The sequence below is a fragment of the Falco peregrinus genome, chromosome 4 (genome assembly GCF_023634155.1).
Source record: "Falco peregrinus isolate bFalPer1 chromosome 4, bFalPer1.pri, whole genome shotgun sequence".
Classification (NCBI taxonomy): Eukaryota; Metazoa; Chordata; class Aves; order Falconiformes; family Falconidae; genus Falco; species Falco peregrinus.
The window spans coordinates 59,127,290-59,146,685 of record NC_073724.1 but is presented as its reverse complement, the minus strand read 5'-3'; the positions used below and the strand labels follow the sequence as shown (position 1 = coordinate 59,146,685).

General features: G+C 40.8%; 1 protein-coding gene across 1 annotated transcript in view; it reads right to left on the bottom strand.

The window, feature by feature from the left end:
• The window catches only part of COL4A1 (collagen type IV alpha 1 chain), a 124,693-nt gene that overhangs the window by 62,770 nt on the left and 42,527 nt on the right, over nt 1-19,396 (bottom strand). The window contains exon 2 of the mRNA XM_055801375.1: nt 8,597-8,647. Within this exon, the coding sequence (XP_055657350.1) occupies nt 8,597-8,647 (51 nt within the window). The remainder of the gene's footprint in view (nt 1-8,596; nt 8,648-19,396) is intronic.

Here is a 19,396-nt window from a genome sequence, read left to right as displayed (position 1 = left end):
CTAAGGTTTTCTTTCGGGGGGGCGGTATGTTATAAAAAAAAAAAGAAAAGAAAGAAAGAAAAAAATGAAAAACCAAAACAAAAACAAAAAAAAGAAGAAAAAAGGAAAATAAAAAAGGAAAAAAGAAGAAAAAAGGAAAAGAAAAAAAGGAAATGGAAAAAAGGAAAAAAGGAAAAAAGGAAATAAAAAAAGGAAAAAAGGAAATGGGGAGAAAATGAAAAAGAAGGAAATGAGGGGGAAAGGAAAAAAGGAAATGGGGGAAAAAAGGAAAAAAAAATGGGGGGGTGGTGTCGGACGCGGACAGGCAAGGGTGCGTGCGGGGCCTGTCAGACCAAAGGAGCGCGGCGACGCACGGGTGCCACCCAGAGGAGCTGGCGGGGAAGTGACAGGGCCCGGGAGGGCCCCCCCCGGCGCGCAGCGAGGGGCGGGGTGCGCAGGCAGTTTTGTGGTCCAAAGCTCGTACTTGGCCTGCAACCGCGGAGCTTCACTTCTACCAGCATTAACTTTTTCCTTTTTTCCTGAGGTAAACGGCATCCCGCGGTTGCCACGCCTTCAATCAATATAAAATTATTTGCATTTAATACCTAGAACTTCCTAAAGAGACCCCTTTGGATGACTGTCACAAGGCTGCATGTGTCCTTGCTGGATTTCCAGCTTCCATCTCCACGCTTTCGGACAGAGATGAAGTTTGAGCCAAAGACTTACAATCACATCCTTACGTTGCAAATCTTGTCAAAGGTGCCGCATGCAGCTGGCAGCAGCACTGGCTTCTCTGTTCACTGCTCCACTGTACCAGCCTCTGGTATTCTTCCCGCTGGAGTCAGAGGGCACTTCAGGCTGCCCCTCTGTACTAGAGTCCCCCCCCACCCCCTCCCCTACTACTGCTTAAACCCATTTGGTTTGCAGTTCTGCAGCATCTTTCAGTCTTTGCTTGGCAGTCGAGCAAACTGTGCTAACAAAACGGAGGGTTACCAAATCCCCTCCAGGCTTTTAGTATTCTGCTAACTAGCCATGAAATACTTTTCTTGCGTCCGTTTACAGTCAGTAACAGTGTTGAATGAGAGAAGAGTTAAGAGGACATCCAATGTGATGCCAGTGTTCACTCACTCAACTCAGTATTTACTTTAACTGTGCACACTGATCTTTGACACAAGCCTTGGTGAGAATTATTTTTGTTGGCATATCAAAACACTTAAAAATATTCCAGCTGAACTTCAGTGGAAGCTGTCACATGCTTTCTTTAAGAGCTACAAAATTTATGGGTAGGTTTTGCTATGCTAGTTACTTTGAAATATTCTAACAGATAGAAACATAATTTTCGGGATGGGAGCCTAAGTTGTTTTTCCCCTTGCTTTAACTTAATTTTGCTTTTCTTCTGTTGTTAAAGATGACATAGGAGAACATTCTACCTGTTAATGAAACCTACTAATTATTTTCATCATTTAGGTTAACTTCCTATGCTACGTTGTCTGTAATTCAATTTACTTACTGCCCTGTAACACTTTCTCAGGTGTTATACTTACCTGAAAGGGAAATATTTTTTAACATCTCTTAAAAATTCTTCCTCAACCCTTCTTGCTCCTGTGATATTAAGCTTCTTTGAGGCTCTCCAGCTGGTGAGGAATTGCTTGTGTGACAAAGTACTCCACTATCACTTTTTTAGCAGCTACTTCAGGCTTCCTCTTTGAAAATCCCACTTCCATGCTGCTTCTTACTTTTCTGTCTCCTTCCAGGCATATATGGCTACAAGTTTTGCTATTCCTTCTGCTGGAAGTGATTTTGAGAATTTTGGATGAAATTTGGTTTTTTACTCTTTCTTAATGAAACTCTAAGAGAATTCAGATCTGCATTTGTGAAAACTAACATCATAGGGCTTGATGTTTTCACTGGCTAATAGAAGTTATCACCTCTCACTGAAAACATAGGTCTAAAATCTGAAATAGGAGGTAGCTGAGCAAAGAGAAGCAACTACTAGTATGAGATACAAAACAAACAAACAAACAAACCAAAAAACAACCCCCCAAACTGCTTTTTGTTCTTGGCTAGAAAGGCCAGAAAGTGATTTAAGGAGGTTACATACTACTGTGGTTTCCTAGTAATAATTATTTGGGCCCAGGTTGCTTCTTGTGAATACTGCTACAGAGAAAATGTAGGCAGAGACTCATTACTTAACTGCATCAAGTATTAAATGCTTGTGTGGGAACTGACATACCACAGAACTGTCAATTATAATGGCTGTCTTAGTTTGAGATCCCCTGTAAACACAATATAAATTGAATGGCAGAATGATTTAAAGAAGCCTGAGGGGTCAACTACAAAACGTATTCCTGCTGTACTCCGGACATTTGCTGTCCCAGACCTGTAGTCCATACCCACAAAATCCTGTCAGCATCACAGAGTATTAGTGGGCAGTAAGATGAACATACAGCAAGCAGAAGCAGACTGCAGGTGCTGTCATGCATATGACCGGATAATAAAAAAACTGCACACTGGGATATCAATTTTATAACCACTGCGTAGTCAGTAGATACTGGAAGCATGACTTTGTTTGCAGGGACAAAATGTCACATTTGGGGAGATTCCAAACTATGCATGGGTATTGCACAGGCACTGGGCGGCTCCACTTCCCAAGCAAGCAGATCGCAGATTTCAGAGAAGCGGAAATCTTACAGGTCTTTTCTCATCTTACTTTGATCTCACATTCGGGAAACTTTACTGACTTCACTGGAGGCTCACATACTTCAGATCAAAATAAGGCCCTGCAGTCCTTCAAGAAACCATAGTGAAGACATACACTAACAGCAGTTGTACAAATGTAAAGTCAAACTCTGGGAAGCTAGAGAGCATGTTCTGCTCCATGAAGAAATGCCTGAGCCTATACCAACACCCTTACAAGCAAAGATAGGCATCTGGCAACGGCTGCTTAAAAGGTCATAATATGCCAACTGAAATAGTACTTTGTGAAAACCTTCAGAAGTCAGCCCTGAAAACTAAATATGAGCATACCCCACCACATAGTATCACTGGGATATCTGCTTTTATAGCACTCTTTCCACAGAGGTAAATTCATCAGTGTAATCCATTGTGTGAATCGTAATCCGTACCACACCGACTGCAAAAATACATCTTAATACAGAAAATTATGCCAGAGACATCCAGTCCCATTTGGACAAATGGGCCTAATGGTTCCAAACGACTATTTTGAACTAAGAAAATCTGATGGCTCCAGATACCACTTAGCAGTTTGGTCTGACAGTTAGGAAACTGTAGAAAACTTTCAATACTTAGCATATCTCCATCGATATTATTCAAAGTCTTTTGACATCTCATTCTTTTCCAGCATAGCAGCTTTGTTTGTGTGCTGTCTTTATGAAACAGATGTTCCTTTTTCCTGATCTGAATTAAAAGGATTATTTTTTCTTTGACTGCCACTGCAGAATTGACACAAACATTGTGACAATGGCCTGATTTAAAAAAATACTTAAGAACCACAAGTCTCCTTGTAGAATATCAGATCTGCAGCCGAACAATATCTTCACTTACTTTATTATGGTCTTCTGATTTCTCCCTTTCAGGAATGATTAGATGATTTCATGTTATCTATTAGCCTTTTCCAGACTGCAAACACAATCTTTCCTTCCATATTGCCTGTCACCCCTCTTTTCAACATCATGGCTCTCTCTGGGGTATATTATTTCCCTTGGTTTCCTTAGTGTCCTCAGTTCATACCCTTTCCAGCTCAGACATGAACAGGTGCTTACACAAGGGAAGTTCCTACAGCAGCCACTTAAATAGAAACACTAAGCAAAAATACCGAAGAACTTATAAAAGCCAAATAGCGCCCATGAAAAGTGTAAAATATGAACATGTCTTGATGCTGCTAATATAGGTTGAATATGAAAAGCACAGATCTAGTGATTACTGATTTGCTCCACTAAAGGAACTGTTTTGTTGCCCTCTGCTATATTGTAAAGAAACTCAGAAGTACTTAATAGTGATCTTCCCACTGACTGCCAGAGCTTCTCTCCAACAAGGGGGTTTACATTGTTTTAACTCATCAATATCACAAATATTTTTGCTCTATCTTTTGATACCTAAAATGACAGGAAAAGCCTTGAAGGCCCTCCCAATCTGGTAAACCTTAAAAAACCCAACCCAACACAACCATACAGGGACACAGCCCACTGGAACAGTCAACTCTTCATTACACAGAGAAAATGGAGAAGCACAAGCACCTGCAGACAACCAAACCATGTGTGACTTTTCAGTGTGTAGGAGCGTGCAGGTTCTGGTTCATGTTGACAGGGGACCACAGAGATGTCCCAGTAACTCTCAGCCTAAGCCAGTAACAGAGCTACCTGGCTTCCTGACAAGCAAAGCCAGTTTGTGTACTTTCGCAGCACAGCCAATCCACGCAGGAATGATGCACCCATCAAGGGAAATGCAGAAGTGAATTTTATGTAGGTATAATAACACGGATACAGTCTCAGAATTAGGCAAACCAAAATACACCAATATAAAATGATTTGCTCAAGTTTTCTTGCATCTCAAACCATTAAAAGGTTAAAACTAGCAATTACATAAGAGTTAATTCTATTCTCATTTTCTATTTTCTTTCAGAATATCTTAGCAGATTTTTTTTGTAAAGTGCAATACCTAATGTGCAACGACAAAATCACATTTGATGTTGCTAGTGAATTCAACTTTCCATGGGTAATGATGAGACAGGGAAATCATCCTAAGAGACTTATACTAAAGAATGAGGGTTTATACTTCAATGCATTCTAACTAATAAATGCTAGAAGACTGATCATTCTATATTAGTTACAGCAAAGTTCCAGTGTTGCCTCCATTTATACATGTTTCTGCTATGGAGTAAAATGAGTGCAAATGGTCACGAATGAGAGAATGAAGATTCCTGGAAAAAGTCAGTGCATGGAGAATTTTACTCAGCTCTATACAGCCTTTGTTCTAAATGGTAATTAAATGCTTAACATGCTTTTTCTACACACATTAATGGCTAGCACTTCTTATCTCCACAGCTGCTTGAAATTGTTCTCAGAATCTAGGTGGGCATAAAAGAGAAAACATAGCTTTTGTGTACTTCTGAGTAACCCAACAAAATGTTTGCAATCATTCAAAACTCTAATCGGTTTAAACAGATCTCACACTTTAGTGGTTAGAAAGAACAGTCAAGTTATTATGCAGAAAACCAAATAAAAAGTGTTAGAGGAAATAAATAAAGATGTTTTAGGCTAATCTGACAGAAAACAGTAAGGTATTATTTATTATTTTAGCAATATTATGCTTTTCTAAAATAGCTGCACCTTTTGTTCAGCACATACATGATACTTGACATTATATAGCTTAAAATAACAGCGTGATGTTCAGTGTAATAATAAAGGCTTTCTAGGATAAGAGCCATCTGTGGCAATTACACTCACATTCCGTGATTTTCTGAAACGGTTGAAAACCCTTAGACTTTGTCAATTATATGCCCTTGATATAGTATGAGTCATCTTAAAGGAGTTTGGCATAGACATGAAATTTTCATGGAAACAGTCTAATGAGTGAACATATTGAATGTATTCTAAATATGGCCATCCAAATGGTCATATTGATGAAAAGATTCTCAAATGAGAGAGAAAAATATGGCAGTATAATTTACTATTCCATGTTTGAAATGCTGCCGGGTAATATTGCTTGGGCATTTCACAGCTTTTTAGTCAAATACTATTTTCAGCACTTTTACTGGTGAGATCATTAATATAATTATTTGGCCAAATGTATTTTAATTAAACCCCACCCCGAAATTGTAGAGTCTGGAACTTCTTCCCACACTATGGTAGGAAATATACCTCCAGATGTTAATAATTAAGGCATTAAAGGGTAAACCCAGCACCCACTTCCGCAGCTCCCCAAGCTCCCACGGCAGTAAACTGGTGTGGTTACATCGCTGAAGAGTGTGGGTGGATTGGAAAAGGCCCTTCAGAATTTGTGCACTTCTGCACAACACGGAAGCCAGATCAAAAGGGTTTCCAGTGTAGGCCACATGTTGACTGTGGATGGGGCGGGACAGAATGGATACGTGCTTCCCATGCAAGTGGCTATGTGAGAAGTGGAGGCAGATGTTCTCTAACGTGGTCTCCTGAGGTACCACAGGAGCTGGACATGGCTGCCCTCTTCGGGCCTGGATCTTGGCTAGGATCAATGTTTCTAATCGGTCCTTTCTCTGATAAGCAGCATTCATGTAGGTCTTTGAGATAACAGGTACCACTACTGATGTGTGCATTAATGGGAACCATGTCTAGCAGAGACATGTTTCAAATCCAAATGCACTGCCTGGAAAGAAATATCTCAGAGGCAAGCTCAAAGGACACTTCCCTTGCTTCCCCTCACCAACTTCTGCCTTCACACCTGGAACTGGGTAGCAGGCTGTCTTTATTCTAGACAGGCATTAAATGTGAAGAATCGGAACGAAAAGCTGCACTAGGCCGAAACAAAGGTGGGGGACAGATGTTTTAAAATAAAACTCAGTTTTGTGTTCAACATGCTAAATACACATTTGAAAGCCTCATAGTGGTACATGATCAGCAAGCATTGATATATATTGATCTGAATCAAGTTACCTCTTCATGCATTCCAAAATACCTTCAAATGCCTTTCTTGAATATTGTTTCTTAGGTATAACTATTCATTCACCTGTCTAGATGTCTCTAATATCAATAATTAAATTTACTACACAGTCTGAAAGTATGTAATTATTTTACTGCACACATGTTTAAAGTCAGAGAAGTTTGTGATGGAACCTATTACGAAGAGCACAGAGTACACTGATGCTGGACAAGCCTGCACAAGATATGGAATTTACTATGACTTCTGTTGCTATGGACTGATATTTTTCTCTCTTCCATGTTTTTAAATAACCTACGTTCATTTGAGATAGTTTTGGCTTCTATCGTATCAGACAAGCATCTATGTCTTTCAAAAAGAACTTTTTGAGACTCTGGACTATGCAAATGAAAACTGCCAGCAAGGCTTTAGCAAAGAGTCAGAACTGCAGACAGAAATAAATGAAGTGCTAAGGTTTAATACAATTTATTTCCCCAACCTATCATTTTTTAAAGTGTTCTAGTTACAAGATGCTGGCATACCCTGTGAACTGAAAACTAATGGCTTTCAGCAAGAGAGTTACAATGTATTATCTCTCTCATTCTTGTTACTGAAAAATAAGATCAGGTATCAAGGAATAAAATCAGAGTTCCCAACCTTTCCCAAACCTTTGTTTTATTTGTTTTTAATATATAGCTGACTTTTATTAAACAGATATTAATGGGTCATTAAGAAAAGAAGACTCCATCTAAAAGATATTTTGAACCTCAACACTGTTCATCTGTCTCACAAATTAATCTATGTTCTGTTACAAAGAAAATTGTCTTTGCTTGGGTCTCCAATTAAATAATTAACATTCCTTGTTCCAAAAAACACCAAAGAAAAGCCACCAAAAAATACTCTTAAAACCCTCATTCATAACTATGTAGTTATCACATGTGAGACAATGTAGAACAACAGTTCTATATTTATTCAAAAAAACCCAAAACAATCCCCCCAAACAAAAAACAAACAAAACCCCCACTTCTTCTAAGCACTCCTTTGGGTGACCTAAACAACTTACCTTGAAAAATGTTCCCATTGCAATCATAGGATGGTAAAACCTTTGGTTTGCACTCATTTATAATGGTAGATGTACAGTACACGTGCATGCACAACAGAACACACTATAGATTAAAATCTCTACAGAAAATTGGAAGAGATAAGGAGAGTGACTGAATGTCTGAAATATTTACAAAAGCAAGTAATTCACCGGGGGAATTCATGGAATGCTTAAGTACACTGTATTTTTTCTTCTCTGTTACTGCTTTAAAAGAAGCATTTGAAGGGCCTTTTCTGTTTCATACACAGGAAGTTTGGATAGCTGAACAAGTAAAACCCATTTGCAAGGTTCTGTCAAAAAGTTTTAAATATTATTTGTTTTTCTTGACCTGCAACACTTTTCTGTACTTAAATTGATTATTAACCTCCTTCTTCCTATTACAGGTCACTGCATCTCAGGGCCAGCCCTGGTCAGGGTATGTTGCTTATGATGCATCCCAGCCCTCCTGGAGAATAATCTGCACAGCATGCTGAAGGCAGCATCTCTGAGCTGAACTGCTCACATCATTTCCAGAGGTGGTCAGGATGTCAAGCCTGCTACTCACTGAAAAGACTGGATGTGAGGAGTAGGAAAGGTAAGAATGCCAGGTTAGCATCCCGCTCGATGGGGAAAGACGAAGTGCACAGCCAAGCACGGAGCTAGGGGCTTCACCCTGCAGTGAGGGCATTCATCCCACCCCTGGCCCTCCTGCCCTCAGCTGCTGCAGCCACTGAGCTGGCTGCTTTTCGGACACCCTTCCGAAGGGCACATGGCCTGGCCTTGGCAATGCTCTGTGGCGGTGCAAGTGTTCACTGAAACCAATGGCTCACCTGCCTTCCACTAGATAATACACTGTGTGGTTTAAATAAACGAGATAATGAAGCAGAGAGCTGACTTACTCACCTTTTGCCCTTTTACTCCACTGCAGTCACATTTTCCACAACCGGAACAACCCTGAAAATAAAAGAGAAATTGAGAATTAATTGTCTGAACCAGATGACAGGCAGAACATACCGCAACGACACAGAGATGACAGCAATACCATCCTGACTGCAAGGCTGGTCAGCCTGGGGAATGTTTGCTTAAGCACAATGCAATACTTTGTTATCTTTATATAGATGCACACTTCTGGTCTTAGTCACAGTCCAATAAAAGATGTCTTTCTAAAAGAAGAAAAGAAACTGCTATTGCTTTTAACCACTGAAAACTGTTATAGTCCTTCTAAATCATTGTATTTTGGGCCATCATTTAAAAAATAACTCATTCTTACAGAATATACACATACTCTGCTCTAGCAATAGGAACATCTCACTTTAAAACAAGTGGATTCCCCTTCAAGGATTCTATAGTCACACATTCAAAGCCCAGCAGAATATTTAAAACAAAATCAATCTAGTCATAGAAGCACCTCTTTAATATTAGTTTGTTAATAAATGGCTTGCATTATGCATAAATACTTAACCTCTATAAATAATTGCCATTGCTTTGAGAAGCAAGAGGTGGTGAAACTGCAGTGCATGATTTATCTTCTATGCTTAAGGAGAAAAAACATCAGACGTGAGGAATATGGAGTTTGTTTCTTTTCTGAATACAAAAATGTTGTCTATACCTTTGGGTGTTTACCATGAGATCTCTTGCTATTGATTTACTAGATGTTTTTATCAATAATTGGCAATATTCTGACAGGAAGAGAATAGTTTTTAAAGGAAGTTAAATATTGGTATAATTACCACAGGAAACTATGCCAAGAAGTATGCCTGGACATACTTTATGAAATCAAGTCAAACCACAGCCAGGGAGCTGCTCCTAATGTCAAATATTAGATATGGAGGCAATTGTTGATGTTTACTGGCCAGGCAATGTCTAGTTCCAGGGTTCTGATCCTGTTTCTTACACCTACCACAATTTCAAGTGATATATTTTTTTTTTTGCCCTCTATGACTAACTGTAATTGTCATTATGATGAGAAACCTTCCACTCAGCAAAAGCACATTCATTGCAGCAGGAGAACACAGAGAAAACATGAACAAAAGCACAACCAGTCTGAATTATTCTTCAGTAGATACTACAGAGATTTTTGTTTTCTGAAAGGCTTTCCTTAGGAGAGCATCACCTTATAGGGTTTCTACACTAGATAAACTTAAGTAAAAATACAGCCAACTTGTACCTGCAGAAGACAACGGCACTTCAGCATAGATGTTGACAGACTCCCAAGTCTATCTGGAGTCTGTAAAGGGAAATTCTGGAGGGCAAATGGATGGGAGGATTTGAGCAGGGCATTTTCATCTCAGGAGGGAAGGAAGGTGGACTGTGCAGCTGGCCTCACTAGTCCCATCAACTGGTCTCACCACGTGAAATACTCCTAAGTGCCACTTCCCTCAGAAGCAAGGGAGAGAAGATCTCAAAGTAGGTGTTTGAGAAAGAAGCTTAATATTAAGAAATGCTACTAAAAGCTTTTACGCGTTTGTTCACATAAACCTTAAGACGAAGACTTGAGAGATCTGGGGGTTGATTTATTTAGATCAAGTCAACAGCAATCAAAACACTGGGATTTTTATGACATCATCATAAAAAGCCACTTTTTTTTTTTTTTTTTGATGAAACATGAAAGGTGATAAAATATGGAAGAAGCCAGCTTAATTAATGCACAGGTAAAAGCTTACAGTCACTTTGCATTACTGAAGTACTTGTGTGCACTTCAGTACATCTGGGTGACTCCCCACCGTTCCTCATAGTCACGAAGCAACCAGTGAGTAACTTCACAGTCTATTGCTTTTGCTGTTGTCATGACCCTCAGAAACAAACTAGGAGGAAAACAAGCAAAACATTTGTATCACTGGATATTCCACCAATGCACGTGAGACCCTTCAGCAGTCCCTTAAGCCATTATCCAGAAGCAGTCAGAGACAGCAGCTCTCCAGAGACAGCTCTCAGCGCACATGCTGGGCACCTGTCCCTCCACACCTGCGAGCTTCACAGTTGACTGGAACCTTGGTAGTTCTGGGAAATTAAAAGCAAAAGTACCTAATCCATTTTAAATTTGGAAAACTGCCAATGAGACCAATAGACATCATAACTCCAGAAAGATAACACAGTAACATTTTCACTTGGTAAATATGTTTTTAAAGTAAAGCATGAAAGAAAAATGGGGGTTTAGTACTGAAAATAAAATGATTAAAGGCTGTCCGATAAATCTAAAGTACCGGCTCCTGAAAAATTTGTTACTTTTGTTGAGATCCCTTTGTTTATATGTAGATCCATTGAATTTGTTGTTTGAAGTCAAACTTTCTCCATATTCACATAAAGTGAAAATAATCAGATTTTTTTCTCATACGTTATTACAGCATTTTACCATGCCATATCATAAATGCACAGAAAGACGAAAATTAACACTGATTAGAACAAGCATTTACCATATACTGCAGAAAGAGAATTCGATCGGAAAATTATACCAACATATGCTGCAATGCCAACACAGTACTGACCAGGAGGGAAAAGTGCCACCCACTGAATAATTGGCTTTACTGCTTATGGTACATGGTTACGCCTGGAAAAACATTGGGCCTCCCATTTCAAGAAGTGACCCATTGTGACCTCCCTTAGCTTTTCAGACCTGATGAGATCACAGCTGGAAGACGCATGCTTGCAGCTCATACTTCCTCCTCCAGCATCATGTAGAATGTTACCAGTTTTATCAACACACCCCTTAAATTCAGAAGCGGTCTGTTTTAATTGCATTTGGGAATGTAATTAAAATACATCACTGAATTACTATAAACATATGTCAATCCCCGCATATTTCCTTCAGCCTGTTATTTAACCTGCACCATTTTAGAAAAAAAAAAGTATGTTGTTATTTATTTTTAATGCGGATTTTGTTCTTAAATTTAGCATGGCCAGAAGAATGGACCTGTGCTTTTAGGTCTCTTTTTGTGCTCCCCAAAATGACGCCACTATATTCATTCTTTCCTGTTTCTTAAGCCTTGAATTACAATAACCAAAGGTGAGAAAGGGAAGAAGGTACTGAGCGTCAGGGAGCACAGCTGCATAAGATCCTATTTGCAAGCAAGTGCTGTATCCTGTTAAGTCAGAATGGGCCACCTGCCCTACAAAACTCTGCCTTTATTTTACAGTAGCATCATCTCCTGCCATCACTGACTGTAACTTCTGCAGGTGGATGGAAGGTTGGCCAGTAATGACAGCCACTACTGGATAGAGTTATTTATCCTCAGCTACTAAAATGTATTTTTGAATCTAAGGGATGTGGTAACATTCTGCATATGCTAGAAGGAAGTATGAGCTTTTTCCTCCTGGTCCTCTGGGAAGATGGGAGGGCCAGACTGGAACAAGGTTTTTAATCAAACATCAATTTAAGGAGGTCAAAGGGGCATTTAAGTAATGAGATACTGGGAGAGAGGAAGGTGGTTACAGATGGGTACAGCAGGCACAGGAATCAGGGTCTGGGTTCACCTAACCCAGTGTAGGCACAAACACTTCTACTAGTCACTGCAGTTGCCCTTTACTCAATGGCAAGAAACAGGCACTTTGTGCTGGGATCCATCCTACCTATTTTTGTTCTTTGCCTTTAATGGAGATGAAGCACACCTTGGAGGATTAAGCAGTAGAGACCGGGCAGAAAGGAGTATGGGCTCTGTATGAGAACCATGGGGGAAATGGAGAGAAAATTGGATGTGGAGGATCAGAGGGCTAGAGGTTACAGACAGAATGAGATATTAACAATAGCTCTCCATTCCTCAGAAATCATTAGAAATTCAGTTGAGTATCTTTCAAACTGTAGATACGGAGATACGTATTTCTGGTACTTATCTAGGAATGACTTAAGGCCTTTACACAATTCATAAGTGGGAAACTTCACCCTAAAGGAATAATCACAAGGTAAGAAAGCTGAAACTGTGCAAATTATTAGTTATTTCTAAACTTCTATGATCTTAAATCAATCTCATGATATGAAGAATCCAGTTCATGATTTCCTGTCACACATGACTAGAGATGAGACAAATTGAGAGAAATAGTTTTGTCCTATCTCCCAGACATCCTCTTTAATGCATGGAGCTTGGAGCAATCACTGTTCTCCTCCAAGTGTCCAGACAGAGAAGTAATGGTGCTGGGCAGGAAGCATAATCGAGGTGGGGGCAGGGAGATGAATGAAAAGGCAGGGTTTTTATCCCTTGTCTAGAAGCCAGTTACTGACTAATCCAAAGATTTTGGCCAGGTGCACCGTGATACCTCACCTACTTTGCATGGTAGGCTAGCAGTTTTCAAATAGCCATAGCTTCCTTGCAACACAGGCCAGCCTCTCACATAATATTTGAAGACTCATTTAATCTTACTCCTCCCACAAAATATCAGTCAGCCCAGAAGCAGAAGCTCATTTTAGCGATATAAATCGCTTCATTTTTTAACAAGCATTTCCGTTCCATTTCATTCTCCCAGACTGTCTGCAACTGATAAGCTTAGTGAATCACACTAGCAAATCAGTATTAAACTATAAAAAAATTATATCTCTTCAACATCTCACATACAAACACGCTACATGCAGACTGCCTAAAGGACAGCGATAGTTCAAAAAAAGTGCTGCTAATGAGTGGACACCCCAACCCAGACCTGTAAGTTCCGTGACACACGCACTGAGCCTTAGGACTCTATGCACTCTAGGCACACTCTCAGCCACTGTCCTGTCAGTGACAGAGCTGAGAAGGCTGCTAAAGTTCCTGCAGCACACAGAAGAAACTCTGTTCTGCATTGCAGCCTGCAAGACATCTGTCAGATTGTAGCTACAGACTTTTGTTGCATTTTGCCCTGTCTTTCCACATCCAGCTACTTTCCTGGCATTTGAGGACTACTGCTTGGAACTTGCACAGGAACGATGCAAACAGCCAGATGAGCAGCCTAGGAGGGAGACAACTGCCGTATTTGGAAATGCACCATTTCTGGAGGCTACAGAGATCTCCAAAAAAATACAAAGGCCGAGTCAGTTCTTGGACGCTCCACTCTCATACAGAAGTGTTTTTTTTCAAGACAAATGTTCTTTCCCACAACATCTGTTCAGACTCTGCTTGCTGAGTTTCAGTTGTTGAGCTGGCTACCAGCTTAGACTAACTGCACAGGTATCAACTGAGTTCAAATATTATCTTGTAAAGCACATGTGTAAGGTAGAGATTTAATTAAATTCTTGCTGTTTACTGAAGTCTGTTGATGTTTAAAATCTCATTCCAGGGAATGTAGTCACTTCTGCCCAAAATACAATGTCTTTCAAATGACTGAAAATGCTCTGAACAGATAAATGGTGAGACTTAACAAGAGATACCAAAATTCTCTGACTGTTCACAGTGTTTCTAATTCATAGCTGAAATGCTTCAGAGAGTAAAAATCATCACAATTATTTAATCTCATGATTCATTTGTTACAAAATGACATATTCTGTTTAGACATGACACTTAAACTGATGAAGTTTTCAGATGAAACAGTGTAATTTCTCACTCTACTTTGCTTTAGTTCGAACTCCACTGTGAGCTGAATTTCAACACCAGTTGCAAGTTGAAACTCCAAGAATGGCTATGCCAACAAGATGCCTGTTTGACAGTGACAGCTTTAAGTCTGAATCGCCTTCCTCCACAAAACCCACCCCCTTCCACCCCTGTGCTAACCCGACAGATTTATCCTTATGTAGCAGACACTTCACCTCTTCCTAAGCACACATATGTACAACTCATGTCACTGACATGAGAGCTTGATCAGTAACATCTTCAAGTCTCACATCCCACCAAATACAGAAATAGGGAGGTGATGCCAACTGTGACACTTATCTTGCATTCCTCTCATTATTTTCTTCTCTCTTCAGAATGTCAAAATAGCTCCCTGGCTGTATTACTATTCTTGTCTTTACCCTTTAGATACAACCGTACTGAATTAGGCAAACTGCTCTTTTGTGTGCAAAGTACCATTAGAGAAAACCACTGTGATAATCCAGTTAACCTTGATATTTTTCTTAACTGATTTTGCAGTCCATTAACAACTTTTAAAAAAAATCATGTTGCTAAAACTTCTGATTTACACTTAGCTAGAATGAAGAGGATAATAAAAAAATCCAGACTGTCTTATCAAGTTAGCAAAATTTAGTAATACTCCCTTACAGGAGTTGATACAAAGCCAGTTGTGCCAGACTGATGATTGGAACCTCAACTCTCAAAATGGTTCAGGTAAAAAGCATCTGCCAGACCTTCATTTTCAGGACTTAAAGCAAGAGCAGAAATTGAGCACAGTTCTCATTTCATTTGTAAACGCATCAATTTTGGATGTCTATGGACAGATAAATAATGGACAAAAGGCACCACTTCATGATTTTATAAGGTTAGCAAGCTCCAGTCTTTCCTCCTCTCCCAATTTCTTTTTCTCCACCATTAAGAAAAAGAAACACCACAGCTGGCAGCTTATCTTTGTGTCCTTTTTTTCCCCTTTTTTTCCCCAGCAAATCATGGGTAGACTTCAATTATGACTGTTCAGGGAATTCCCTGAACCAAAGGAAGGCTTATTGGTTTTACAGCTTTCACCTTCTAGGTCACCAAATTAAGTTCAGCTCTAGTCAGCAAACACTGGAAGTTTCTGTCATGTAGTAGTTATTTGAAGTCCTTGGTCATGTCATTTCAAATGTCCACAGATCCAGTATTTACAGAGCACAGAAGAACAGTGCCATTCAAGATGTCCTGTGGGATACCACCTGCTTCAAGCTGCTAGGCCAGGTGGCAACAGCTCTCCCCTAGGTCTCAGGTCATATCTGCTAGGCCTATGTAAATATCTCATATGGCACCAGATGCCTACATTTAAGCAATGGAAGTAAGTGCAACCCAATAATCTCCAAAGGTTTATTAAACCTTGCATGGATAAGAATTAATATACTCATTCCCCTGTAGACCTCCTTTGGCTGTAGCTTGATGTACATAAGTAGGACAGAAGAAAGCACAAGTGGTCCCCACTCATTTCTCTATCAATGCAAAGGTGTTCTAATAAATCTTCTAGAGGCTGCTTTAGACCAGATGAAAAATCTCCTGGAACAAACCTACACAGTGGAAAGCCACGGTACATCACGGTTACTAGTGCATCAGTGTGTCAATTCAGTATCCCTGTTAGTCTAAGGGAAAATTTAAGCAAGTCCCAAATTAACACATAGATAATATCTGAAAGGAATGGCAAGTTAACTGTCTCAAATATCACTGTGAGTTATGAAATTTGAACTAATTTACAACAATTCAGCTCTGGTTTTATTTAAAAGCCTTGTACAATTTTCAGAAAATCAACTGATTATAAGAAAAGCTCTATCGAGGGCAATTGGGAAAAAATTCATTATGGCTCTTGGGACATGGGGGGGGGGCTGTTTGTCGTTTTTGGCAGGGTTTTTTTCTGTTTGGCTGAGGAGGAGGGTTGTTTTGTTGTTTTTGTTTTAGCATTACCAGAATCATACAGGATGTTCATACAAAAATTGCAGACAGACCACAGATTCTTATCGGAGCTCTCCAGCGTATTTTAGCCATTCAGTGCAATATTAGTAAATTTTTAAATGCTTACTATTAATTATTTCAGAAAATACTTATTTTGTAAATTAGCACTGGTCTAAAAAGATGTTTTACAAAAGAGCACATCTTCTTAGTCAAAAGAATACCAGATTGCTGGAGCTGAAATATTTTGTTGCTGGGACCTCATTTTTGAACATTCTTTTCTAAATTCCCTAGAGGTCTGTCCTGGAGGTAGGGTCATGGGAGTCCCCTGAAAGCTGCTTTGTGAACATGACTTTCCTGTTGGTGATGTGAACATCATTTTCACAAAGCAATGCAAATCCAGGGAGCTTCCAGTTAGCTTACAGGAAATATAAAGTTATTCCTGTCATTCCACATTTGGACAAAAATGGCATTTAAAGCAACTGTTTCCTTTAAGTACATTCTTTTACAGGAAGTTCTGGCAACAGTCAAGGTATTTGCTTACTTAGTGAAATCTTCAGAACAGTGCATTATAACACTCAGTTCTGCACAGTTCAAAGCAGAAAACTGGTTTGTGAATATTAACTAATGGTGTGATCATTATAAAGTTTCTCATCAGCATTATCTACTAGCAGGTCTGTTTCCACAGACTGACAGATCCTGCTTAGCCTCCAGCAAGCAGAGAATACTGTATTCACCAAGTGAGTATCAGTCCAGTAGGTTTTGTACCCTTTTTCTATTTAAGAACTCCGCTTTCGGTTATGTTTTCAAAGAAGTGAAAAAGGTTCCAGGTGCCAGTAAGATCCTCTGGTATTAGAGTCACTGGTGTTACTTCACCAACAGCTGAGGATTAGAGCATACTCCAGGCCTCTCTGACAACCAGTGACAAGCGCTTTCAAGAATACATTTCAAAGGGCACAACCCTTCCTAAATTCAACTATGGTAACCGTTGCCAATAATCCCTACCTTATGCTTCTACTTTGTGAATGGGCAAACTGGATCCAGGCAATACAGCTGAGAAACTCCCATTCCTCCTCTTGCTAACTTAAAAAAATATGAGGGAAGGACAGGAGAACCTATTGCAGAACCACCATGGCTCTCGCAGAGCTTACCACCCGCCTCATATGCAACTACTCGGGAGCGTACAAAGCAAACTGTTCCTTGCCCTGCCCGATGCAGATCCAAATGCCCTGCCTTCTAACTCGCCTTTTTAGTGTAACTAGCGTTAGCAGCTGCAAGGCACACAAGCTGAAGGGAAATCTTCATTCTCGTTCATGAGACGGAGAGGTTGCAGCCTCTGAAACAAATCACAGGAGTTTGTTTTTCTTGCTGCCTTCTGGGATGGATCAGCACAGCCGCTTCCAGCACCAGCTAGCAGTACAAGGCTATAACATGGCAAGATGGAAACAGCGTCATTACAATTGTGTCCCGTAACTTCTGCCTCTACCAGAAGTGGCCGGCGATGTCAGGGGACAAGCATCAGTCTCCTTGCCATCCTCCCAGTAAACCCACCCCCACAGGGCTTAACTGCTTTCTAGAAATGTCTCGGAGCTTCTCCAGCATCTGTGCCTTTGCTGTTCAGCACGCATCCCCATTTTCACAAGCACAACAGCACCAATAATAAGTTCGGGCATGGGTGCTGGCGTGGTTGAAAGCCCAGTCGAAAGCAGCTCCAGCAGGCAGGCAAAACGCAGCACCACCAGAACTAGGCAGATGCTGAGGGCGAGGCAGTGGTGGCCGCCAGCCCGGCAGGGACAGCCTGCACATACCACCATGGGCCGCAAAGGGCACAGTACCACCCCCACAGCTGCGGGGCGGTTACCCTGATGGAGACGCCATCTCTCTGCCACGCTGTCCACAGCCATCGCTAAGTCTCCCCTTTAATAACCAGTACTCACGTGGCTGCTGCAAGCCCTGTCACACCACGGAGTGCAGTGCAAGGGCGAGCCTGCAGCGCTCCAGTGCCCCAGCCCTCTTCAAGGCACTTTTGTAAACCTGAAGGCACAGGAGATGCCTCAGGAGGGATACACAGGAAGCCAGTGAAGCCATTTTGCAAGCGTTTACTGCAAGTCCATGAGTGGTGCTTTCCCCTCCTTAGCTGATAAACATCAACATAAACACATTTAAAAGTAATAGCTTTAAAACAAGACAGTGCTGGGGGGAAGTGGAGGGCTTCCTTCTTGGCCGTCCTTGCACAGACTAAATAAACAGAGAGGTGAAATCCTCTTGGTTGGGATGCACACCAAAGAATGTGAGAAAAGCAGAAGAAGATAAACTGGACTTCTAGATCTGGGCCCAGAGAGGAAACCCAGGCAGCGTACAATCCAGCACAGATACAGACTGCGGTGTTTTGAACTCATACTGCCTGAGCAGGGCTTTCCTCTGGGTGGGCTCTGAGCGCTGCAATTTTGCTCATGTAACTCCTAATGTCCCATTAACCCCCTCCCACATTGTGACTGATCACCAGCGGAGGAGGTTGTGTGCACATGTGCAGGCAACACCATCACCCTGGGCCGGACCTTGCCCAGGAGGCCTCCTGCCTCCATGTCACAGACACTGCATGAACGGTGTCCGCTTGCTCCTTCTTAGTCCTCTGCTCCCCATCACCAGTTCCTTATCCATCAGCTCTCCCCGAGCCTGATTTGGCATGACTTAGGAAGTGATGCAGCTTTATGTGGGTACGCAGTGCCTGCAGCAAGGGTTCTGCAGGCGTGCTGGCAGCATTCCTTCAGCACAGACAGACTGCCACTGCAGAGCCACTCCTTGAAGCTGTGGCTGTACCTGCACGGTGTGAGCATCCCCAACACACGGCCCCATCTGACAAGTGCAGCATCCTGTTACCAAGAAGATTTACCCCTACATGTCAAATGCTGCAGCTTCTGCAAGGAAAACATTAAGGGAAGTCCCCGCTGGCCTCCATGGCATATTGCAGGTATATATGACTTGTCATTAAAATCCTTCCAGGAGGACTCTGTCAGATGGAGTATTTAAACACTATCAAATTTTACTAGTCTGTATGCGGGTTTTATGGCATAAACTTACCAGAACTGTCTAAATGATTTCTTGATTAAAATAACACTCATTTCATGTGAAGTTGTCTTTTCTTCTAAAAGAAACCTTAAACTTTTCAAAAATTGTGACAATGAAATAAGAAATTAAAGATGCTTAACATAAACAATTTTAAGTACACCGTTTGCACTTCACAGCACTA